Here is a 26,727-nt window from a genome sequence, read left to right on the forward strand (position 1 = left end):
ATGCGTACATGAATGTATGTGTTGCCCATATGGATTTGCACAAATATGTATCATAGAAAGGCACAAATAGGAATCTCTATAATCCATTTGACAACTCTCCAAGGGAAACTTTGATTTCTGCCTAGAGAGAAGCCAGATATTGAGACCTAACAATAGCGCTCTTCTAAGGAGGCATAATGAACTAGAATTATGTCAATCTGTTCCTACTCGCTCCATCCCCTTCTCTACCAAATATTGCTAGACTAGAAGAATTCACTCCCCCACCTTAGTTTGAAACTTCTTTCCTGGTAACTATTCCTTAAAAAGGAATAGGCACTCTAAGCTTATATCCAAAGGTTTGACCTCTTCTCACCAAATGCTAGTTACACAAAGGATCATCATGAATAGTGAACTGTGAGTAAAACCATTAATCCAAACAAATACAAACAGATACCAGAGGAGTCATACAAATCTGAATGAACCAAAACAACACCCAAATTGAATGGGTTTATCCACTGCAGAGAGATATCTCTGCTCATCAGAGAAGGAATGTCTCTGATCTCACCCCAGGGCATATTTTCTGAAGTCTTTAAAGAAATCAGTTGAGAAGTCAGGGGTATGTAGAGATGCTGTCTCCTTTATATGTCTGGTGCTCCCCAAATTCTTTCCTTTCTCTCCAGGGATCTCTCTCTGGAGAGAACTTAGGTGTGCATATGTCTTTTCTCAAAGCAGGAAGCAAGAAATTTTGTTTTTGCCACCTCCAAACTTATAGACCAGAGTCTCAAGCTAGTATTCTCCTAGATGCTGAGATGAACCTTGAACAAATATTCTATGTCTGAACCCCATATTTGGATCCTCAGGATTTAGCACATTGCTGGGCACATAGTAATTACTCAATACATTCTTTGTCACTTATCTATTTTGCTAAATCCTCCCTGATGCCTGAGCGCTTTCACATCATTGACTATTCTCTTGTCCTGGATGCCCCCTTAGCTTCTGTGACATTTCTCTCCTGTGTCTCCTATATGCCTGACTATTTCTTCTCAGCCTCCATCGTTTCAACATTTCTCCCAATGATGGTTACTCTTAAAGGTTCAATTGTGGGCCCTCTACATTTTCTCCCTTGGAGTTTACATCTGGGTCCATGCATACAAGTATCATCTCCATGCAGATGATTGTCAAACACCAACTAATTGAAGGAACAGTAATGACTGGGTAGGATGGAAATGAGGAAAGGTCATACAGTGTAGGAAGTAGGACATGACGTAAACCCTGAAAGAACTAGAGATGAGAATAGAAGAAGTGAAAGGGACCATATCCCATGCAGAGGGGACCATCTATTCAAAGGCATAGCAGTGGAGATATATGGTGATAAATTGTTGTATAGCAGGAAGAGGAAAATAAGCCAGGCTGAATGAAATACAGAGTTTGAGGGAGAGTAACATGAAATCAGTGTAGAGCCATACTGGGACGGGTTTTCAATGACAAGGAGAGAAGTTTGTAAAGGAAGCAGGAAGCCATAGGAATCATTTGAGCTGGGAAATGGTGTGCTCAAACCTGTGTTTTAGGCATACCGATTGGGATTTTTTAAAGGGGGTAATGGAAGAGAGGCTGGAGTAAAGAAAGCCAATGAGGAGGCTGCCGCAAGTATCCATCTAAGAGGAGATAAAGGTCTGAAGTAGAATGGTGGTTACATAATGGAGAGATCATTCTTTAAACTAATTGCTCCTTTTTATGTTAGTAATTTAATTGTGAATCTACTATAGATCTCTACCATACATTCAAAACTACAAGGCATCTCATCTTCTATCTATAGGGTTCATAATCACCTCCAGAAAGGAAAGCTATAGGTGCAGAGAAGACAATAAGGTAAAGTAAATGTTTTCTGCACCATTTTCATGATTGAATATCTCATATGTGAATAATTTAGTACATGTCACAAAGAAATGTCTAAGCAAGAATATATCCTAGTATAAAAGAATTTTACCCCTTAGGGCAAACAGAAAGAGGCTGTTGGCTGAGTATTTCTTTGGAATGGATTCATTAGTATAGCTCAGGAAAAAAAAAAATAGCATCCTTGTTTGTGACCAAGAGATTCATAGCAAAGTTCCCTCAAATCCCCCTGTTCTCTAATACGGAAAACTTGGTTTGGACCTTCATTTCACTGAGGTAAAACTGCTCAAATTCTGTAAAATCAGCCTGTACCCCACTTCATACAACAACTGACTTTAAACCCAATTTAGAATAACACATTGAAAAGGAAGCTCTGTTTCCTAGAAATTATAAACAATATGGACAATGAATAAAGAACTTTGGTGATAACAGCTCAGGTTACCCTTCTTTTGGAAAATACAGACTTAGAAATAAAAATTCTCAAAACATAAAAATCCTCAAGCCAAACCTGGCATCCAGAAAGTACAATGCCAAGAATTCAGCACCCCAAAGGCCAACTATTATAAAAAAATTGCTGTAGTACAAATCAATACCAACTTTTCTTTGATTTTTTGAGGGAGAAATGTCTTTTTTCTTCACTCAGTTTTCTATTTTTTTTAATTATTCTGAAAACATGAATGGTCCATAATAGAAAAAAAAAACAAACAATTTTAATTTGACATTTTTAAATTCTAATTGGTGATATTAATAGTGAGCACAGACTGCATTTAAACTGCGTAAGTATTCAGTGGTAGACAATAATCATAAATTGATTAAGATAAACATCTTCCATACCTAGCTAAGCAATATCCAAATCACTATATACAATTTGAGAATTTGTTACTAGTTAAACTCCTGAACAGGAGTTCAACACTTTAATAACACCAATCTCATTGTTTAATTGAGAAACTGATCTTCAAAAAATTAAATTGTTGTCCCCAACATCACAACCCAGTTGAATTGCATACCAGGTAAAGAATAAATATTAGCCTAGTAGAAAATGGGCTTATTTATTGTTTTTGAGTCATTTTTTTCATTCATGTTCTACTCTTTGTGATCCTATTTGGAGTTGCTTGACAAAGATTCTGGAGTGGCTTGCCATTTCCTTCTCCATCTTATTTTACAGAGGAGGAAACTGAGGCAGACCAGGTTAAGTGACTGGCCCAAGGTCACACAGCTAGGACATATCTGAGGCAAAATTTGAAATCAGTTCTTCCTGACTCCAGGTGGGCACTTTATCCAGTGAGCCATCTAGCTGCTGTCTTTTACCTTATTCATCTGCTCAGCTAAACACTGGATAAAGGGGTTTGTGTTTTCAATTAGGAAAACAAAACCAAACCCAAATTAGGTGTTAATCTGTGGTGTTTCTATTTGCTTAAGGAGTACACGTATTTCCTGTGTCTTCCAAATATCGTTACCTGGGGAAAAGTCCCAGTTACCTCCCTTTAGTCTTGGCTTTGATGGAAGAACATTTCAAAAAAAGCAACATAATCTGACCTCTGTCAGGTATGCCTTTGACAGGATGAGGAAGGCTCTCATACAATCCTGTAGACATAGCAAAGGGTTAACATGTTTTGTGGCTCCTCTTGGGAGATATGTTCCTTGCAGTGAAATCAAGAGTTATAAACTCTGCCAGGAAAGTGCACAGATCTGACATGTTACTTAACACTTGAATGCTTGTGATGCTCAGAGATAAAGGGAGGAAGGGAAGGAAAAAGGAAGGGAGGGAGCAGAGAGAGACAGAGAGACACAGAGAAAGAGTGAGACAGAGAGAGACAGAGAGAGAGAGAGAGAGAAACAGAGACAGAGACACAGAGAGAGAGACGCACAGAGAGAGATAGACAGATAAAGACAGGCAGATACGAGAGAGAGACAGAGAGACAGAGACGGACAGAGAGAGATACAGAGACAGACAGAGAGAGAGAGAGGAGAGTGAGACAGAAAGACGGAGAGAGAGAGGGAGACAGACAGAGAGACAAAGACACACAGAGAGAGAGAGAGAGAGAGAGAGAGAGAGAGAGAGAGAGAGAGAAATTTACCAACATTCTATCCTAGGATACAGAGAAAAGGACAGCTGAAGTGCGTAATAAAACAGTATGAGCTTTGTTGAAATCTGAGTTAATTTAATTGTGTCCTTTAACAGCTTTTAGAAGGGTTATCTAGACCTAATCCCCAAGAAGGCCAAGGATCTTTTAGTTTTTAAACTGATTAATGCACTATATATGAGGCCTGTAGGTACTATTTTATCATTTTATCTTTTATGTCTCCATTGTTAGAAATAAACAGTTTATTTTGTTATGGCAATCAAAGGATACTCTTGAAATTGAGGTCTATCAGTTTGGAAATGAAGTAAATATTCTAATAACACTAAAATAGGTCATGTGAAGGAAAGGCACTTATTTAAAAAAAAAATTCTATCTCCCTTTTATACCGTTACCTCACCTCCATTTTTTGTTTCCCTTTATCCATAGTCCCTGCTCTACACAGCTACAACAGTACCGCTCTGAACTTGATCTCAAATACAATTTTGAAGCTAGAGAATTTTTGATACAGGCATAAATGTCAGAAATGGTCTAGAAATATTCAGAAATGATAAGAATTTCCCAAATATTTGTGTTGACAAACAAAATGGGCTCCTAGCATTCAATTCAACCAAGTGCCCTTGAAGAGTCTCCCCTTTGTTTCTTTGATTAGATTGGGAGTCCTTGGTGACCTCTTTGCCTCAGGGGAGGGCCTAGTATACACATGGGTTTGAGTGACATGTTTGGGACATCAGAGACTTTCAGACCACGTGGGTTTAAGTCTCCTCTTTGTGATGATTTTAGGTCACATGGGTGAGTGGCATGTGTGACTCACCCTTGACCCTGAAAAAGATATAAAACCAGGGTTTGGCTTTCTCTTTTTCGGAGCTCTTACCCACAGCCGTGGTGGTGTGTGTGACTCTGGGCCAGCCCTTGTTATGAGCTCCTGGGCTGAACTTAGACGCTGGTAACTATGAATTGTATTTGGTCTGTCTGTCGATGTTCATATTTTGCTCTGAAGTTCAGGGTGCTGGCTTTTTCTCCTGAACTAAGTGAATGGCATTCGTACGCCGGGTTAAAGTAAACTTGTCAACCCCTTAATGTTGCTTTCCTTAGTAAAGCAGATGGAAAGAACCTGGGCTTTTGCAGCATTCTTGTTGTTGGACTTGTGTTGGCCTTTCACCCCCACAATAGCTGCTAGCCGGATTGTTGAAACAATATTTAATTTCAATTCAACAGCCCTCTCCCCTCATTGGCCAAATGGCTTCTTGTTTTTCAAGACCTTATATTATACTACGACTCTCTGATTCCAACCACACACTGATGGAAATGTGACAAAGGATTAACGGATACAAACCCACGAGGATGGAATAGAGGATCCCAGGGCGATCAGAAGGTGGCTGGATGTCCCGGTCCTGATCAATGGCTTGGATTGGGGGAGTGACAATGATGGGGTTCAGTTCTTCCTAAAATGAAATTCAGAAAGGTCAGGTGATTCATAAAACAAATGAGTATCTTAGGTATTGAACAAGGAGTCAGAAAGTCCTGGGTTCAAGCCTCTCCTTTGACAGTTACTGACTGTGTGACTGTGGACAAATAACTTAGCCTCTCCAAGCCTCAGACACTCTCTAAGAGTTATCTACTAAGTTAGAAAGAGATGACTATTTCCACTTATGTGGGCAGTGCTTATAAGAGTTCCCACACACCATGGAAATTATATTTTTGATATGGGACATAATGGATGGGAAAGAGATTAAGAGCACAGATATTTTACTCTTTATAACTAATGTAAATCGATGCTTAATCTTAAGAAAATCTTCTGATTCTATGGAAGTTCAGGTATTATTGGAGAGAGGCTGTTGGCCTAGATGTGGAGTCAAGAAGGCAGGTTGAAATCCCACCTCCACCACATGTTATGTGTTATGATCCTGGGTAAGTTGGTTTCTTTTCTAATCAAATAGTAATAATAATAATAATAATATCTGAAATACATCCCTCTGATGCTATTGGTGAGTTCCTCTACCAGCATCTATTTTATGGAGAGGCCAAGGCTGACCTTCATCCTCGTTCCCCAGTCCCATTTCTAGTTTCCAGTTTTAACACCATGCCCCACATCTACCTTGTTCCAGGAAGAGAAGCCAGCTTAGCACTTAACACATAGAAAATATTTTATAAATACTCATTAAATGAATTAATATATGCATAGCTTCGTTCTTGAGAGCTTAAGAATTCAATGTGATAGATAGTACAAATAGTATTATTCCATTTTACAAATGAGAAAAATGAAACTAAAAGAAGTGTGACAAGTTTTCCTATGTTTCCTAGGTCTAAGCCTTGTGAGTAGTGCACCTTATATGTATGCTTCTTATTTCTGATCTCTACAAGTATCTACCCTTTCCATTAATTTCATGTGTATTTGTGGTAGTGCACCCAGGTTTTATAATAGTGCTGATCTTTTATCACTATACTCTTTCATTAAATTGCTTTGTTTTAAATTAATTGTGTCTTCTCTCTGATTAGTAAAATTAAACACTTTGGTTGAGACAATTGAACTATGAGTTCTAAATATATGAATATCCACAAAGTTCCTTGAACCTGGGTCAGCCTTTTGGGGGGCCTCATACATGAGTGGGATGCCATAAGTGCTACATTGTGGGACAAGGGTCACTTGAATTAAATGTTATAACCAGGATTTGAACCGTCACCTTTCTTGACTTTAGATTCAGTATCCTTTCTCCCAATACCGTACCATACTTCATAGGCTATCTGACTTCATAATGAATGCAAAGAAAGAAAAAAAATTCAATAAACTTGTTATCTTCACCATGGAAATGAAACATTGGGTATAAAAATTCTGTTTCTTTACAAAATAAACTTCCTGTCTGATTGTTGGAATGATTTATAACAATGAAGTATTGTAATCTTTCTTAAACTACCATTTATACAAAATATTTTAATGCAAATGAATTATATTCAAGTGAAAGGTGTTTTATAGTTATATTTTTATACAATAGATCTAGTTATCATCTCTTGTCTCATAATTAATCATTGATATCTTGTTATACTCTACTTTTCCTCAATTTGTCATGATGTACAATGTGATTGTCTTTAAAAGTCACCAAATTCAGCACTAATCTTTCTATTACTGATGATTTTGATTAAAAAAAACACAAATGCCATCTTTTGGCAACTTTCAATATCTGACATGCTTCACATCATAGCATTATTATAATAGTCTTTTTTCTGTTGCATGAATTTCAGAATAATCACTTAAAACACACACATACACACACACACAGAAGATTATATTGTAAGGTATTGTGGTCCAATGGACCACATCCACTACTGGGAAGTAGAAGACCTGTGTTTCATTATCTGTGAACTCCTGGGCAAGGCTCTGAGCCTCAGGTTTCTCATCCATTGCATGAGAGGATTAGACCCAATGACCTCCAATCTAATTTCCTTTCCAGCTCTAAATACATGATCTTTAAACAGAAAAAAAAAAAAATCATCATCTACCCATGAGCTCAACAATATATATAAGGCTTTGGTTTTGAAAAGGACTTTTGTTTTGGATTATTAGTAACAGCTGGAGGGTACAGTGGATAGAGTTCGGGGTCTGGAGTCAGGAACATCTATCTTTGTCAGTTCAAACCAGGCTTCAGACAATTCCTAGCTGACCGTGGAGAAGACACTCAACCCTGTTTGCCTTAGTTTGCTCATCTGTAAAAGGGGCTGGAGAAGGAAATGTCCAACCACTCCAATATCTTTGCCAAGAAAACATAAAATGGGGTCTTGGAGAGGGGGACATGACTGAAAAACGACTGAATAACCACAAGCAGACCAAAATAATACCTCAAGTAGGCCACATTACATGAGCTACAATAAATTCTTCATTTATGGGTATTCCATTGAATCTCTAGTTTTCTTTAAGGCCCAGCTCAACTGTCTCTTCCTATAGGAATTCTTTCCTCATCCTGTCCTCAACCCACCCCTGCCAACAAGTTGTTACATCTCTTGGCAATTTTATCCTGCAAATGTAGTATTTCTCCAGCAGAAGCTCAAATCCTTCTGTAAAGGGCTAGCAGAGTACACATACTTGGTGCTTAATAATTCATGGCTGAATTTTATAGCAAAAGATGAAATCTAAGTTTTTAAGGCATTAAATTGCCAATAGTCCTTTTTCTTTGTAGAATCATTTATCCCACAAAGATTTATTAAATCCCTATTGTATACAAGACGATGGCTTCCACATAACAAATGCTTATTAATCCATGCTAGCTATACTGAGTTGAAATGAATTCAATAGTCTTAAATTCCATTTTTTTACTCTTCATAAGGAGCAATAATAAAATAATCTCCTAAATAAAATTCAGCCGGCTCTCTTTTTGCTCACAAAAATGCCCTAAACCTTTCCCACAACTTTCAAAATTCAAGCACATACTTTGGAAAGTCAGAGAAAGGCTTGTGTCAAGCCCTGCCAGATTCCAAAAAGTTCAGGGTGGAAATACCCAGATTCTTTTGCCAAGGGAAGTGGGTGGGCATCAGGAATGAACTTCCCTCTTCAAAGCTGTCACAAGAGAGTTAACCTTGGTATTGATTGAGGTCAACTTCATCCAAAACCAAATATTTTCAATCTCAGTAGCTTTGCATAAACTGTAATCTAAGATGAGGGCTGGGGGCTGGGGGTGGTGGTGGGGGAAGCACATTAAATCCATAGATTTCCTGTTGGCTTAACTATACCCATGGGGCTCAGGCAATATATCAAGGAATTTCCAAGTAACTAGAATCATAACAAGGATAGAAATTTAAAGGGACTTTATTCCTTGACTTGAATTTTGAAGAAAATTAAAATCTTTTAAGTTTAAAAGGACATGGATAATAACAAATTCAAAGACTCAACAATTTTGCATGCCCTGAATATGCAGAGAGAGATGTGACTCCTTACTAGCTGAGTGGATGTTAATAACAATGGTGCATACCAGCCATAATCAGGGATACACTTCTTGGTTCCAGAAAGTCTTGAGAGAAAGGATCTCCTCAGTGGTGGTACAGAGACAAAGACATTGATTGGGTGACTGCAACCCTATGATCTATGATTACATATGGCAGCTGACCCACTCATGTTCCTGACCTCCATGACCTGAAACTCTAGTCATTCCTGAGAAGGGCCTTCCCTGAGTGAGGGTGATCTTTCTCTCCTGGATTGAGCTAAAATCTCACTCTCAGTAGAAAAGTATATTTAGTCTTGTGGGTTTTGTGTATAACTTCTCTAATACCTAATGTTTTTTCTTGGATAAATCAGTTTATTTATTATTTGCTCTTTGTGATGGCCTTTTGTGTAACTAGTATTTGAATGGGCCAGGGGTGAGCTGGTGGATATAAATAAGCAAGGGGCTACCCTCCCCCTCAGGAGTAAGCAAGAAAATAGCTTACCTTCTGGACCAAGACTTATACCTCTAGACTGGGCATATATGAGGGTGGCAGAGAGATATGATACTATGCCTTTATCCCTTGAAGAATGGAGGCAAGATTAGCTGGTCTTGACTTTAGGGGACCACGTCTTCCCTTTTACCCACCCCACAGTTATCATGCTTGGCCTATCTTGTACTCTCTGCAAAGATGGGCCAGACCTCATATCTTATCAACCTAGTTACCTGAGGGTCATGCTTGGATTTTTAGATGAACAACACACTCATATCTTATACATCTGTATATGTGAGCACATGTGTTTCGATACGTGTTTGTTTATGTACCTAGTAATTTGCATGTTGTCTCCCCTACATTACACCTTTGAGTTACTTGAGAGAGAGGACTGATTTATTTTTTTCTTTTTGTATCCCCAGGACTTAGTACAGTGGCTGGCTCATAGAAAATCAAGTGATCTCAGCTTTAACCAGCCTGCTTTGGACCATCGGTTTGGTATAGGTGAAGGTGAAATGGCCTTTAAAATCAAGAATACCTGTATTTGCATCCCACCTCCAACACTTAGTATTTTTGGGGCACTGGGAAGATCTCTTAAACTCTCTGAGCTTCCATTTGCTCATTTATAAAATGGCATAGTCATTACTCTTGACCTGGCTACCATATTGGACATTTGTGTGGCAAGTGCTTTGAGAATCTTAAGGCCAATTAACTTTAAGGTAATTTAATGTGGGTTGTAACTCTTGTAGTTATTTTATTATTATCATTGTTGTTGCGTGTTGTTGTTTGTTGTTATCACCCCTTATGCTATTGGTTTTGTGAGCAGCGAGTGGCCAACTCATTGGTACAATGATTTTATTTATTATGTGACCCAAAATATGAATTTAAAGAAATCCCATAATATATGCTATGATTCTCTGGAAAATTCTATACGTTCTGAAACCTTTCCTTTAACCTTTACTTATTACTGAAGTACTCTGTGTACAGAACAGTAAATGAAGCCTTAATGAAGAGAAATATTAAAAACCACTGACGGTTATTAGCACTGTTAGCTCAGACTTCTGATAGTCAATCTTGTGCCTCAGTAGGAGTTAATTGTACTTCTTGTTTCCTGGTTTCATGAGTATTTAAGCCAAGTTCTCCAAGCCTGAAGGTCTCAAATCTCATTTTGAATGAGTTTCATGCATTATTATATTAGTCATGCTTTCATATTCGCATGATTAATAGGCATTATTCAATATGAGTTGACTTTGCACATGGCTTGAATGGCCCCTGAGGTTATGCTGAAGTTGGACAAAATTAATTTGTCCATTTGAAATGAGCCAATTTGGTGTCTGGTCTATTGGATTGTAATCATGTAGATTTTTCCTCTAATGTATTCCTTCTATCCCTCTCTTCCTCTTCCCTGCCATGGTCCATCATGAGTGTCCAAGCACTTGTACCTTCTTGCTTAGACTACTGTTATAGTCGCTAATTATTCCCCACAGTAGTTGAAAGTGCCACAATTTGGGGTATTTTTTAAGTGATATATCTTTGGTAAGACTTAAAACTCTCATACTTCAATCTAAGTAAATTTAAAGAGAGAATGATCTTTTTTCATTATTTTAGAAGGGCTCAAGACCTTGTTTAATGACACGTGCATTTAAAAGATAGGGATCTATAACAAAGATTTGTTTTTTGAAAAGTGCATACTTCCCATTTGCTCTGTTAAGCCTTTTTTTTTTTCATTCTCAGGACAAGGCCTAGCTGGGAGGGTTGGGGGTTAGTGTAGCCGTAGTGACTTAAATCAAGAAATCTAATGGTTAAAGAAAATGAAAAATCATCATCAAGAATTAGCTGGTATGAACCCTAAGTCAGAGAGAGGCTTGAGGCAATGACATGGGTCCTTCTCGCAGAACGAAGTAGAAGCAAAAACTGACTTTAATGCCTGAAGGCTCCAATTAGTTGCCTGACAGTTTTGTGTTCTGACAGAACTTGGCCTCTATACGTCTTAGATACTGGAACTTTACTCTCCTTAAAATAAAAAGGGATAAGCAGCTAAGACTTGAGAGCTGTTAGGACACTCTCCTAATGAACAGGAAACAGATGAACTTCCTCCCTTCCCTATTTTTATGATGAGGCATAATAATTTGAAAGAGTGTTAGAATTGGAGCCAGGCAGCTCTGGCTTCAAATCTTATTAGACTTCCTTACCTAATCTTGAATAAATCTATCTGAACCTATTCAACTCCCTAGGAGTTATTCAATACGTCAAATAAAAGTTAAAATCTTAACCATGCCACCTACAAGGTTTGTGAACCTAAACAAGTCACTTTGCTGGTCTCATTTTTCTTACCAATAAAATACTTAGATTGTGACATACTTTTCCAAGTGTTTCATTTCTATCTGTATCTATGTGTATGTATGTATATGTGGATACATATATATGCATATGTAATGAAATTATGCATCCATGCTATGTATGGGTGTTGCCATATATGTGTATATGCGTAGATGTCTGTATATACATGTGCACCCATACATACATATGTGTATGCATACATATATTCACACATGTATACACATACATACACATGCATACATGCAATGTTGGGGGTTGTAAAAGTATATATGTGTGTATATGTATATGTATATTTTTCTAAAGTATATATATAATGCTGAAAGTGTTTACATATATAAGTGCTTTATAGCTATATAGATATAAATCCATAGAGACAGATAAACGATGTAGATATATAATATAATGATTAAACCTTTCCTAGACAGGGTTAGGAAAGGCAAACACCATAAGGTTTGCAGAAAGATGTTTACCAGCCAAATATTTACAGAAACTAGAACAGGCAACAAATATGAAATCTTCTTATACCCCAAAGAGAATTTTTGAAAACCAGAATTGAGAAATATAAAGGAATGATCAATATAGTATTCCTTCATATCATTGAAAACCAACTAATAAGAAAACACATATTCAGTGAAATTGTTAAGCTTTGTTTTTGAATCTACTGTAAATTCAAGCCATATATTTCCAGGCTAGGGATGGCAGCAGGGAAACATGTAACACTATGTGCTTGATGAGTAAGTAATGAACAAGGGACCTATTCACACATTCATGGGACTTGACTAAAAATGTCCCAGTGTGGCAAATTGGAAAGTAAGGAAAATAAAAATGTTGATGCCAAACTTCACCAAATTAAAGGTTGCTGACTAGGATAAATTCTGTGTTATATACAGAAAGAGAAATCTTGATATTTCTAACTGGAAGTGCACACAATTCTATATCTAGAACCTTTTCTTTCCTTCCTAACAATATAAAAGGAATGTAAATGTGGAAGCATGTATTTAGAATTTCATAACTGATAAAATGTTTGAGTTAATAGAATGAGAATATCCAATAACAATGTTTTCCTTGAAACTGAGCTTCAAATATGAAATTTGAATAGAAATCTTTTTTTACTGCTGTCATTTACATATATACATACACACACATATATATGTATATATATGTATATATATATATATGTGTGTATATATATATATATATATATATGTATATATATATATATATAAAATTTCAAGATCATCTATCAGAGAGTTGAACAGTCACCTAAAATGTGCATGTCATTTTATTTATAAAAATCATTTTCCTGAAAGATTGCTTTTTGAAGAATCAGAAGCATTTTATTTCTGGAATCCTGGTTTCCTTTCATTGATGTTGACAAGGCCTCTCACTGCCTGTCCTCCATGCCTGAAACTCTCTCTTAATCTGTGTCCACTGGCTTCCTTCAAGTATCAGCTAAAGTTCTACCTTCATATAAAGCCTTTTTTAGTCACTCTTACTCTTAGTGCCATCCCTCTGGTCTCATCTCCAATTTATCCTGATTAGAATATACATTCATTGTCCATGTCATTTGCTTCTTGTCCTCTCGATTAGACTGAGCTTTTTGAGGTCAGGGACAACATTTTGCCTTTCTTTTTAGTCTCAGTACTAACTAAAGTGCCTGGTACATAATAAGTATTTAATAAATGTTTGTTAACTGACTGACTCTCCCTCACTAAATCGTGACCCCTTTATAATTTAACATATTGTCTCACCATTAATGTAGGAGAATCAGCTGGTTATCAAACCATTTAATCATGAGCCTCTCTGAATTTAGGCTGGTAATCACATAAAAAGAATACAATCCATCACCAGACCTGGATTTAAAGTCTTTCCCAATTGATAAGATTTGCCAGAGCTTGAATTCCACTGGCATAGCCTTTGGAACCCCAAGGCTATCTGCACTTGAGTAAGTCTTTATCTGGGGATCAATTTAAATCAATTATGGGAGGGAAAGAGAAGGGAAATTTTACTTATACTTTAAACAAAATTTAGACAGTAGCTACTTTAAAGTCCCCAATTTCATCAGTGGCCATTTTGGATAGTAACTGTACGATCTTGGGCCAATTAGTTTCCTTAACTGTACAATAGGATTGGACTAGATAATTTTTTTAAGTCACTTCTATTGATAAAATGATTTATTCTTTGTTTCCATATCTATTTCAAAGAATAAAGAATTAAAAGAACTCCACAAAAAAGGAAAACTTTTAAAGAGCATCTCCAAAAGAAACCAACTGACTTTTTTTTCCTTTGCATCTTCATTAGGAAAGTGGGCAGAGATGAAGGTAGCAAAACCTGTGTTGGAAAACATGGTTCAGAATTAAGCAATACATCTAGAGATGGGTACTACTTGTCAACTCCCTCATGTTATATACTCCTCAAAAGCTTTTGGCTTGTGTGCCAAGGATATTTTAATCAGGAAGAGAGATATTGCTTCCTCACAGAAAAGAAATTCTTGATGACAGATAATTCTATCATTTCACAATCAGTTTTCTCTATGCTGTTATGTCATAAACTATTTCGAGCAAGTATCAAACAAAACAACAGACTAGATGGAATGATAGAGATGTCTTTTGTATCCACTTATAACTGCTCTAATCAACCTATTAAGACAAGATGTTGACTATGACATACAGAAAATGGGAAATAGACAAAAGGGAAGACATTGCCTGTATCAAAATTTTATAAATGCAAAACAGTCAATACAAAGAGACAGAAAGTTTTCAGAAACTGTCTGAATATGTTCTCCCACTCTGCTAAATGAAAAATACACATTTATTTGAAAACTCTAGAAAATGGAATGATGGAAGCCTAGGAGCACTATAATTTCATAAAATACTAAAGCAAGTAGAAGAGAGAGAATCTGAATGGTGATAGCATTAATAAACTTATACCTCAAAAAAATAGAGAATGGGAAGAGCTAACATAAAAAAATGCTGATAGCATCACTTTTTGTTATTTTTAGAAAAGAAGTAGAAACTAGGGGGTGCCTACAAATTAGAAAATGGTTGAACACATTTTGTTCTGGGAATATAATGGAATATTATGCCATCATAAAAAGTGATGAAAGAGATAGACAGAGAAATCTGTAAAGACTTTTATGTACTTATAAAGAGTGAAATGAGAACCAGGAGAGCAATGATCGCAATAAATAGATTTTTTTTTAAAATAAAGAAACAAAAAACAACTTCTAAAGACTTAAAAACTGTACAATGAGACATACATTTTTGAGACATGGCTCATATGTGGAATTAATTTGTTATAATAATAATAATACTTATTGGTACTGTTATTATTATAAGCATTTACACAATGTATGGTATATGCCAGGCACCATGTCAAATGTTTTATAAACAGTAGATTATTTGATCCTCACAGCAACTCTGGGGGAGTAGGTGCTATTACTAGCATCATTTTACTGAAGAGAAAACTGAGGCAAACAAAAATTAAATGACTTGCCCAGGGCCACACAACTAAGAAATATCTGAAGCTGGATTTGATCTCATGTCTTTCTGATTCAAGGTCTCATGCTCTTTCCCTGAGTCACTTCATTGCCCCACATGAAACTTTTTTCTTGAAGCAGTAGAAAGCATTGGGAGCTCAAAAGGAGTGTAGTAGTGCTTGATAACCCCACTCTCTTAAAAAATAAAGATAAATGAGTGACATTGAAATATTTTTAATGCAGAGAAAACAATAAAGGAGGTTAAATCAAAAGGGGAAGAGATAACTAGGACATGTTTGCAACTGAAATGTTGGGCATACTGCATAATTTCTAAAAAGCCACTGTACTGGGGCAGCTAGGTAGTGCAGTGAGTGGAGCACTGGCCCTGGAGTCAGGAGGACCTGAGTTCAAATCCAGCCTCAGACACTTGACACATGTACTAACTGTGTGACCTTGGGCAAGTCACTTAACCCCAATTGCCCCGCCAAAAAAAAAAAACATAAAAAAGCCATTGTGCACATTAGAGATATTCAGTCATATATGTAATTTACTTCCTCCCTTCCTTGTATACAGAAATGTTCATGTTTTCAAGTTCAAAACCTCAATTTTTAAAAGAATGGACTAAACTGATGACCTCAGAGGTCCCTTAGAGCTTTAAATCTGTGGCCCTAGGATTCTATAATCTTGGTTCGAGTTTTGCTTCTGATGCTGCTACCTATGGGATTTCTTTGTAAGTCCCTTATTCTTTGGCCACTATCTCCCTCTCCCCCATAAATACACATGGTTGATAATCTCCAATCCTTCATCTCCCAAATCCTGGGAGATTACAGCCACGGAGTCGAGTCGTTGGCCCAGAAATGAGTGAAGCAGTAAAGACAATCTTGTCATGTGATCAGCAGAAGACTTTAAGATGTAGGGATGTTGGGCCAGAAGATCCCAAAAGGGAGGAAGTGTATCCCTTGCCCTTTGGAAACCTCAAAGACATCCTTTTTTGCCCCTACTTAATTGCAGATATGTAAATTACTTATTTTCTCACGCTCGTGCAATGACTCCAGAATTAAAACTTTGTCTTGCATTTGCTTTGGATTACTTTGCTTTGTTGCTAAAATGCTACATTTTTCTGTGATCAAATGAGATCAGGGAGGCAGTGTGGTACAGTGGAAAGATCATTGGCACTGAAGTCAAAAGATCTGAGTTCAGATCCTACCTCTGATACCTACTAGCTTCATGACCTTTCATAAAACCCTTAAATTCCCTGGGCTTTCTAATCTCTCAAATAAGTGGGTTGGACCTCATGGCTTCTGAAATACCTGGAAGTTTAAGGTCTCTGTTCCTATTAGACAATATATGTAAAACATTTTACAACCTTTAAAGACATATATGTGTTAATTATTATTAGTATTATTTTCAAAGTAGGAAGAACTACTGTCTCCCCAAAGCAAAGAGAACCAATATCTCCCTGAAAAGTGATTCAGCAATAATTAACAACTGAGATGGAGAAGGAAATGGCAAACTATTTTAGTATTTTTGCGAGAAAATCCCATTGAGGTCATGAAGAGTCAGAGACAACTGAAAATAATTGAATAATTTTTGGTGGATTTCTTTTGGGTGTAATTTTTTTCCAGATGAGGAAACAAATAAAACACTTTGTTTTATTTTTCCCTTCATATAATCACTACAGTTGACAAAACTTAGTATCTTTGAGGGTAGAGGTTGTGTTTGCCTTTCTTAATCACCACTGTGCTTAGTACAGTGTTTGGCACATAGAAGATGCTTAATGAAGGCTTGTTGGCTGACATTGATTTAAGATGAGGAACATGCAAAATTTATATCTTCACATTTTATGATAATTCACTTCATTATGCTAGTCCAACTGCTGGGCTCTTGTCTGGTTTAGATAACCATGTCTCTGCATGCTGTATTAGAAAGCTCTTCCTATGAACTAAACTCAAAGAAGGGAGAAAAAAAAAAGATCTGAACTGATTAATATGAAAAGTACAATCAGTAAACTCCAGGTTCGCCACAGTTTTTCTCTTCTCTCTCCCTCTACTCTATGAGTGGGTATTATGGTTTTGTTGTTTTGTTTTTAGTCAGCATGTGACTCAATATTCCTGAGCTATTTCTTCCAGTAATGAAAACTCTAAATGAGGTTGCCTGGATACAGGAGTCAGGGGAGACAGAAGGTCAAAGAGTAAATCTGATTGGTCTTATTTGAAAACTACATTTCTTTGTTTCACCAAGTAAAGATTAGGGAGATATGGTGAACCAAGGGAGGAAGGTTTGGTTTTTCTAATTTTTATTTTTGCTGTTTTAGGTGGAAATTCACCAAGGAACAGAAACTAAAAAGAAATGGACAAGCAACATTCACTTATTACCAAGTTTTGCAAAGTGCTTCCGTGCGTCATCACATCTGAATCTCACAATAATCCTTTAAGGTAGTAATGTTAATTTTTCTTTATTCTTTCTCAGAACAAAGTGGTTTTTTAAAATATTATTTATATAATGCTCTTTTCCTTTTAAATTTTGAGTTCCATGTTCTTTCTCTCCCTCCCACTATTCTCCGTGCCCGCTGAGAAGGCAAACAACAGCATTTCACTTACACATGTGAAATCATGCGAAATATATTTCCATTTTAGCCATATGTCACAAAAAAAATAAAGAGAAAACATTAAAGTTCATCAGTTGTCTCTCTTGAGATGTATAGCATTTTTTTTTCATCATGAGTCTATTGGAATTATCTTAGATTATTTTATTACTAAGAATACCTAAGTTTTTCCTCAGTTGGTCATAATGATAATATTGCTGTTACTGTGCACAAAGATTTCCTGGTTTGTCTCACTTCACTTTTCATTAGTTCATATAGGTCAGGGCTGTCCAAACTTAGGTTTTTATTGAAGCAATAGACAATATATTTTGATATAGTGAGAGCTCTGTGGTAGCTCAGCTTCTTTTGCTAAAGCATTTATGTAAATTTCTATGCTTGTAGGTGGGGCCTCATAAATTCCACTGTGGGCTGCATTTTCGACAGCCCTGATATAGGTCTTCACGTGTTTTTGTTTGTTTGTTTTGTTTTGTTTTCTGAATCCCTCTTGTCATTTCTTATAGCACAATAGTACTCCATCACAATCATATGCAATGGTTTGCTCAGGCATTCCCTAACTGATGAGCATTCCCCCAATTTCCAATTCTTTGCCACTATAAAAAGAGCTGCTATAAATATTTTAGATCATGTTCTTTGTAGGTCATTTTCCTTTTCTTTGATATCTTTGGGATACAGACTTATTATCAGCATGGATAAATCAAAAGAGTATACAGTTTCATAGCCTTTTTGGTATAGTTCCAAAGTGTTTTCCAAAACGGTTGGACCATTCCCCAATTCCACCAACAGTTTATTAGCGTACATATTTTCTCTTCATTGCCTCCAGCATTTGTCAGTTCTAAAAGGTGTGAATTATTTTAATTGCATTTTTATCGATAATGATTTGGAGCATTTTTTTATATGACTACATATAACTTTGATGTCTTCTTCTGAAAAGTGCCTGGCATTAAATGCCTTTGGCATATAACAATTGGGGAATGCTATTTTATAAATTTGTCTCAGTTACATACTCAGTGTATATTTGAGAAATGAAGGCTTTATAAGAGAAATTTGGTCTAAAATTTGTTGATATTACTTCATTGTCTATGCTACCTTTCAGCAAAATAGAATCCCTTTTAATTAGGTCCAGTTTTTGCTGTGGCTTTGTCTGAGATTATGATTGCTACCCATGCCTTTTTTTCATTTCTGATGGAACATATTATATTCTGATCCAACCCTTTATTTTACCTCTTCCTGCTTTAAATGTGTCTTTGTAAACAACATATTGTTAGATTCTGGTTTCTAATCCATTCTGTTATTTGGTTTCTTTCTACAGATGAGCTCAACCCATTCACATTCACAGTTATGATTACAAACTATGTATTCCCCTCTAACCCATTATCTTCTGTGTCTTCCTCTTTTTATCCTTTCTCTCCTCAAAAGTCTATAAGTCTATTTTGCTTTTCACCACTGCCTCCTGTTCTTTTATCCCCTTCCTCTCCTATTTCCCTATTGTATAACTTACATTTTCTACACACACCTGAGTGTGTGTGTATGTATGTATAATAATAAATATAAACATTTTAACTTTATTCAATCCCTCGTAATTACTCTTTTATATTTACCTTTTTCTGTTTCTCTTGTGCGTCGTTTGAATGTCACTTTTTTTTTAAATTCAGCTCTGGTCTTTTCATCAGGAATGCTTGAAAGTCCTCTATTTCATTAAATATCCATATTTTCCCCTGAAATACTATACTCAGTTTTATTGTAGATGTGATTCATGTTATAATCCTAGTTCCTTTGCTTTCTAGAATATAATATTCCAATCCCTCTGCTCTTTTAATGAGGAAGCCATTAAAGCATGTATGATCCTGTGGCTCCATGATATTTGAATTGTTTCTTTCCAACTGCTCAAAGTATTTTCTCTTTAACCTGGATGCTCTGATATTTGGCTAAAATATAACTAGGAGGTTTTATTTTGGGATCTTTTTCAGGACCTGATCAATGGATTCTTTAAATTTCTATTTTACCCTCTTATCTAAGATACCAGGGAAGCTTTCCTTTATCTTTTCTTGAAATATATCTAATCTTTTCCTTTGACCATTGCTTTTGGATAGTCCAATAATTTTAAAGTTATCTCCCATCAATATATTTTCTAGGTCACTTGTTTTTACAGTGAGATCTCACATTTTCTCCCATTTTAATTTTTTAATTTTTTTATTATATCTTAATGTCTCAATGAGTCGTTAGCTTCTACTTGTTCAATTTCAATTTTTAAGGAATTATTTTCTTCAGTAAGATTTTGTACCTCTTTTCAAAATTTTGCCAATAATGCTTTTTAAAGCATTCTTTTCTTTCATTAATTTTTGTGCTTCTTTTAATTCAATTCTGTTTCTAAAGGTTATTTTCTTTAGCATTTTTTGTGCCTCTTTTACCAAGCTCAACTATTCTTTTATAATTCTCTTGCACCTTTTTCATTTATCTTCTGCATTTTTCCTTTACTACTCTAATCTCTTTCTTTAATTCTTCCCGGAATTCTTTTAATCATCATTTTTATTTTTTTTTTGTAGTTGTTTCACATCATCCTTATGTTTTAGTCTTCCCTACTACCATCGTACCTTTTTGCAGTCATTTTTTTTGTTCATTTTTCCAGCCTACTTTTTGACTTTGAACTTTATGTTGAAGTTGGGCTCAGCTTATCTTGGGGTGAGGAGGCACTGTCCCAAGCCTCAGGATTTTACATGCTGTTATTTTCAGAGCTATTTCTGGTGGTCTGCAACTTTTTGGTGCTTCCAAGATAATGTGATCCTGGAAGAGGAGTGGTCACTGCTTTCCTACTCTTCACTCTGGTCTTTACCCAAGAGAGGCTTCTGGTTCCCTGCAGCTGCAAATCCTAGTGCTCTTTTATGCTTTTATAGCATGACCAGGGTTGTTACTCCTTTGTGATGAACCACTAGTGTTCCTTCCTGCCCCAGGACTATGATCCAGAACTGCATATGGGCAATAGAGTTGCCAATCAGTGCCAGCTATACACAGTACCAGTAAAGGACCCCCTACAATCTCTTTCTGACCAATCACTAGACCCCCTTACTGTCTCTAGGCTGAGAGCTCCTGAAGCTGCTGCATGTGGGCTCTGGACAGACCTCTATTAGACCCCCACCCTGGTGTCACTGACTGCTCCTGCCTACCTTTTAAATTTTCTTAGACTGGAAAATTGTGGCACTATGACTTTTTGTTGGCTCTGATGCTCCAAATTTTGATTCGAGGCACTATTTAAAGATGTTTCAAAGAGAATTTGGGGTAGCTGCTCTGAACCTGCCATCTTGTGTCCCCCTCTGGTAGGTGCAATTACTATTCTTATTTTACACACACACACACACACACACACACACACACACACCACCTCCAACAACAACAACAGAAGTGACAATCCTGATGCTTAGAAAGTTGAAGTGACATATTCAGAATTATAGTACTAGAAATCAATGAATTAAGTGATTGACAAACATTTAATAAGCACTTACTTTTTTTCTAGGAACTGGGCTAACTTCTGGGAATACAAAGAGAAAAAGAAAATAGTTTTGCCCTCCAAGATGTTTTCATTCTAATGGGAGATTGTGTCTGAAGTAGTATTTGAGTCTCCACATTTTTCCCTACGAAACCAGTGCTCAAGACACTAAGTTTCCCCTCCATTTCCAAACTATGTAAAAGACAAAAAGATCCAAACAATGTATTACCTTTATCAAACAGAGAAAGTATGGGTCTGGCAGTAAATCTTGGACTAGTAAAAATGAGAGAGAAGAGTTCTGGGAGAGATAGAATTCATTGTACTGAGGAATGTAGCCTTAACTTAGTGGTCGTAGATTTAAGCCAAAAAAAGTCTCAAATCTCTGAGTCATATCAAGACAATCATTCATGAGAGACAGATTGTGAAGGGGGAAAAGGGTGCTTAACCTGAGATTAGGAGATCTAGATATGAATCTTCATTTTGACATTGAAAAACCCTAGGGACCTATAGCATCAAGCATAAAGTCCCCTGTTTTGCATTGAAGGCCCTTCAAAAGCTGTCTCCAATCTGTCTTTTTGGGTTTGTTATATAAATTAATCTCCTTCATGTACTCTATGTTCTATTCAAAGTAGTTTCTCATCTTTCACACTTAAATAATCAGTTCTATATTCTAACTCATAATCCTTTTGCCTTTGCCATTATGCTAGGAAAGGGCAGTACATGGTACAGTGGAGAGAGTGCCAGACTTAGAGTCAGGAAGACCTCAGTTCAAATCCAGTGTCAGTCACTTACTCATTGTGTGACCCTGGGCAAGTCACTTAACCTTGTTTGCCTCAATTTTCTCATTTGTAAAATGAGCTGGAGAAGGAAATGACAATCTACTTCAGAATCTTTGCTAAGAAAACCCCAAATGTGGTCATGAAGAGTTGAATGTGATAGAAAAATGACTTTCAAGAATAACAAATATGTATGTTTGTTTGTGTGTGTGTGTGTGTGTGTGTGTGTGTGTAGTAGTAGTAGTAGCAGTGGTAGTAGTGGTGGTAGTAGTAGTAGTAGTGTCTTTCAGCTCACTCCCCCAATTCACAAAGAAATTGGAAAAAAACAATCTATTTCCAGAGAGAATAATTTTAATTATAAATAATAATTATAGATATCTAGGGGTAAACCCATGACTGGCTATTCTCCTAACACTGTAGCTCATGAACCCCTACCAGTGTGTTTCTACTTAATAGTTAGCCAGTAGTCTCAGTTCTTAGAAAGGCATTTACTCAGACAACAAAACACAGTATTTATAGAACATTTCTGACCAAAATCTGGGCACATTCTCCCTCAACTACATAAAGAATACATGGAGGGAAGAAGGGACAAAGACCTAGCATATAATGATAGCATGGAATACATATCAGAAATACATACAGTCCAGCCAACTGTAACCTGGAACAATAGGGCCTAGATATCTCCTCTCCCCTCCCCCTTTTTGGTGGCACAATGGATAGAGAACTAGGTCCAGAGTCAAGAATATTTGAATTTGAATCCAGCTTCAGAGGCATTATAGCTATGTGACCTTACCTTAGCAAAGTCATTTGGCCACTGTTTGCCTCAGTTTCTTGATATGTAAAATAAGGATAAAATGTGAAGCCTCTACCTCCCAAGGCTGTTGCATAGTTATAATGAGATGTTTGCAAAGTGCTTTGCAAATCTTAAAGTGTTGTATAAATGCTAGCTGCTACTGCTACTGCCACTAATAATTATGTCTAGAAGGTTTTCATGGAGTTAACTATGAGGCATGGAATTGATGATGAATCTGTCATTGCTCAGCTGCTCAACAAGGTTGGATGGCTACAGGCATGGCACAGCATTTAAGTAGAGGTATTAACCCACTTAGAGGTTAAGTCCAGTGGGTCACTTGGCTGTAGAGCTGGACCCCTACCAGGCTCAGCTTGCTTTGGGTTTAGCCCAAGCAGGTCTCTCAGCAGCTAGTCTACTGATGCTTCTGTATTGAACCCAGGAGACTACTTCACCTTTGTTGAATGGCTTGATCTGCTGGAATTCCTAGATTTGCTCTTTGATGAGTTGCTCTCTGAAGTCCTTACTACCTTCAGTCTCTGGCTTGGCTGGGTACTCAAGTGTTCTTTTCAGCTTAAGTGTTACAGCACTCTCTTCAACAAAAGCATGGCCTCTAGCCTAAGATTGCTAGAAGCTCCTCTTTGATTCTCTGAGAGCCTCAGCTTTGAGGTTTGTGGCCTCCAGGGACACAGTAAGTATAGAAGGTTTCTGACCAGGAACAGAATAAGATCCTTTAACCACTGTTCCTAGATAGTGGTTTTTGCACAAGAAGGGGCTAGTCTTAGTTAGAAAGCTCACCTTTCTTTGTTATTCCCATTCTCAAGGTATCCTTCCTGGATTTCTGTCTTTTTTATATGGATGGGTAGCTGGGGGTGGGGCAGGTGGTAACAAAGATATTGAAGCCACCTGTGATTTGGGCACTTTCATTGACTTTTCATTTACAACAGTTATTCAAGTCTTAGACCCTTTCTAATTTGTGAAATACAACCTTCGAATCTGATAATATCTATTTTTGCCTTCTCAATATCGGTTAAGATGAGTAACTTGCATGGCTCCTGTGAGAGATGATCTCTCAAAAAATGAAGCCTCCTCAGAGGGTTAATAAATTCTTGTGGCCCCTGTTCTATTAAGATATACTCGTACAAAAACACCACCTAATTTTGCGAAAACATGTTTTTCAGCACATCCTGTATTGTACTCAACCCTCCTCCAGTCATCTGGATACTGTTTTTAGGCATGACATAGAAACAAATTATTGAAAAACTCCCCCGTCCCTTGTCTGCGTTTTTTTTTTTTCCTACCACCCTGTGTACCTTATTCCCTTATATGGTAAACAAACAGCAAAACCTCTGTTACAGGGTTGATTTTCATCACAAAGATTGTGCACCCTGAAGCCCAGCCAATGGGACGAAGGGGGAAGGGTTGGGGGGGTGGTCCTTGCATTAGGGATAAAAGGCTGAGGGTGAGGCTCCCAACTCGTGCTCCCGGTCCAGCCCTGCTCTGAGCTATGCGGGCCTGTACTCTTTCTCACGAGAAAACAATAAACTCCTTTCTGCTTTCAAGGTATCCAAGTCTTTGTCTTGATTAATAAGAGTAGTGGTCTTTGTCCCCCACACTCCTCATCCAAAAAGTAATGGAGCTTCTTAAGAACAGGGATGTGATAGATTCTCACCAAATGTCTACTTTTTAAAAATTTCTTGTTAGCTTTATCACCCTAGGAAAGGCACTTGACATCTCTGAACATCGTTTACATCAGAGGTAAAATGGGGATACTAATCATTATATTAGCTACCTTGGAGATTATAAAGAGGCTCACCTAAGAAGGCGGATTAAGCAGCATTTTGTAACTGTAAAGTTGTATGTAAACACACAATATGCTTTTATCATTATCTTCAATGCTAATAAAAGGAATGACCAAGATTGTTCTTAGACACTATTAAAAGAAGTAAGATTGTTTCTAAAAGAAATTAGCTTTACAACTTGCTTTATGACAAGTGAGTTAATAAAAATACAACCAAAGTTTGTTGCTATATCCAACAAGAAAAGCATTTGACATTTTTGAGGGTAGACCTGTGACTTCATCAGGATGCAAATCTTCCTTCCCTAATGTCTATAGCTTACTGCATTAGAGAGTTGTCTGTGGTACAAGAATAATAAATTACTTATCCAGGGTCACACAGCCTGTGTGTGTCAGGAGTAACTCTTAAAGATGGATTGGCCTGCACCCAACTCATGCCACGTTAAGCTGCAATTTCTGACTAGCACAAAGACAAAGCAAGGGGTTAAGAAAAAAAAAAAAAAAGGCTGAGAAGTAAGCTTCTATCCTGAAGGCATGGCCATTCAAGCCCAGCCATGTACTCACTATAGGATGCAGTCCCTCAGTAGATGATGGTCTTCGGCCACTTCTAGCCTTTATTACTTTCCTGACTTTGGCAGGTCACTTCATCTCTTGAGGGCCTATGTTTTCTCATTTGCAAATGAAGGGGTTGTAGGAACTACAAGGTCCCTTCAGCCCGACAACCTATGATCCTCTGATCTCTTTTTCATAGCACTGTGATGAATTTACTCAAAATGGAAATTTGTCTAAAGGTGAGTAAAATAGAAAACAGCTAAGTACAAGAATATTTTACTGATTTTGTTTTTTTAGGCATTTCTTTAAATGACCAATCCCTTTCCCATTCAACTGTCTCATGATCAGTTTCTAAAGTAGTTTTGATCTAGTTGTAAAAATATTACAGTGGGTTATTTTTAAGTACTGCAATTCCTGCTGCAAAAAAATCTTGATGCCAGAAAAATAGTATTTCAATCTCCTATTGAAGTATTTGTCTTTCTTATTTCCTTTTGAAATTGAAATAAGAATGTCTCCCATAAAATGTGGCCAATTTGAAATGACAATTTTTTCCTTTGCCAAATATTCTTTAAAACTTGTTTTATTCAAATCAATCTAACTTTTTAAAAATCTATTTTCAATCTTACAAAGTGCGCATTAAAGAAAAGCTCCTTGAAAATTATAGAACTTTTGCATCTGTGGAGAGAGTAAGAAGGGATGATTTCATAAGCAATCTTTAGTTTAATAGAAGGGTGCAGGAAGGAAGGCTTGAGTTTGCAATTTTAGGGAATAATAAGTGGATATTGCTTCACCAGTTCTTCTGCCAGGAGACCTCATCCTTGGTGGAAAATCCCTGCCTTAGAGAGCTTTTAGAAACTAGTTAACTTACAGAGGGATTGATTTCTGATCTTAGGGAAAGTTCCATCCCATGAGGTTTTCTGTCTTTCTTTGTTTTGTTTGTTTGTTTGTTTGTTTTTCCTGAGGCACAGAGAAAAGGGAAGGATCTCTTTGGAGTCTGAAATAACCTTCAACTTAGATGCATTTCATAGACTCTGTTCCTGTCCCAGCTTAAGGATCCCAGGATTTCCTGGTTATTAAAAAAAAAAAAAAAGCTAATTAGGAAAAAAAAAGTCTTCAGCTAGACAGAAGGCAGGTTGAAGAGAGAAGAGGAATGAAAGGTGATGTCTTTATGCTTACTTAGACTCTCTAGTTATGCTGCTTAAGAATGTTAAGTGGGAAGATATGCCCCATGATAGGTTATTAACCTTTCAAAGCATCAGTCCAATGGTTTGGCCTTATTTTAACTACAAGAAGGAAGATGATGCCTCAGGAAAATGAAAAAGATCATGGTCATTTGGACTTTAGGAGAAAAGACCTAAATCATATCTTCATTCTTCTGTGAAATGATTCATGTTACTGCTGATGGTGGTACTGATGGCTATCATGAAGGTGAAACGATGATGATGATGGGGATGGTAGTGACTAAAATGGCACAGGATCAGGAGGGAAGAAGAAGGAGGAGCCTGAGAAAATAAAAAGCTTAAGGGATAAAGGAATGGATGATCCATAGAT

At 36.9% G+C, this 26,727-nt stretch overlaps 1 protein-coding gene across 1 annotated transcript in view; it reads right to left on the bottom strand.

The window, feature by feature from the left end:
* PCDH15 (protocadherin related 15) overlaps positions 1–26,727 on the bottom strand; it is a 1,035,697-nt gene that overhangs the window by 506,077 nt on the left and 502,893 nt on the right. Inside the window, exon 8 of the mRNA XM_036735025.1 lies at positions 5,290–5,398. Within this exon, the coding sequence (XP_036590920.1) occupies positions 5,290–5,398 (109 nt within the window). The remainder of the gene's footprint in view (positions 1–5,289; positions 5,399–26,727) is intronic.

This window comes from Trichosurus vulpecula, chromosome 8 (assembly GCF_011100635.1).
Source record: "Trichosurus vulpecula isolate mTriVul1 chromosome 8, mTriVul1.pri, whole genome shotgun sequence".
In the NCBI taxonomy this organism is placed as follows: domain Eukaryota; kingdom Metazoa; phylum Chordata; class Mammalia; order Diprotodontia; family Phalangeridae; genus Trichosurus; species Trichosurus vulpecula.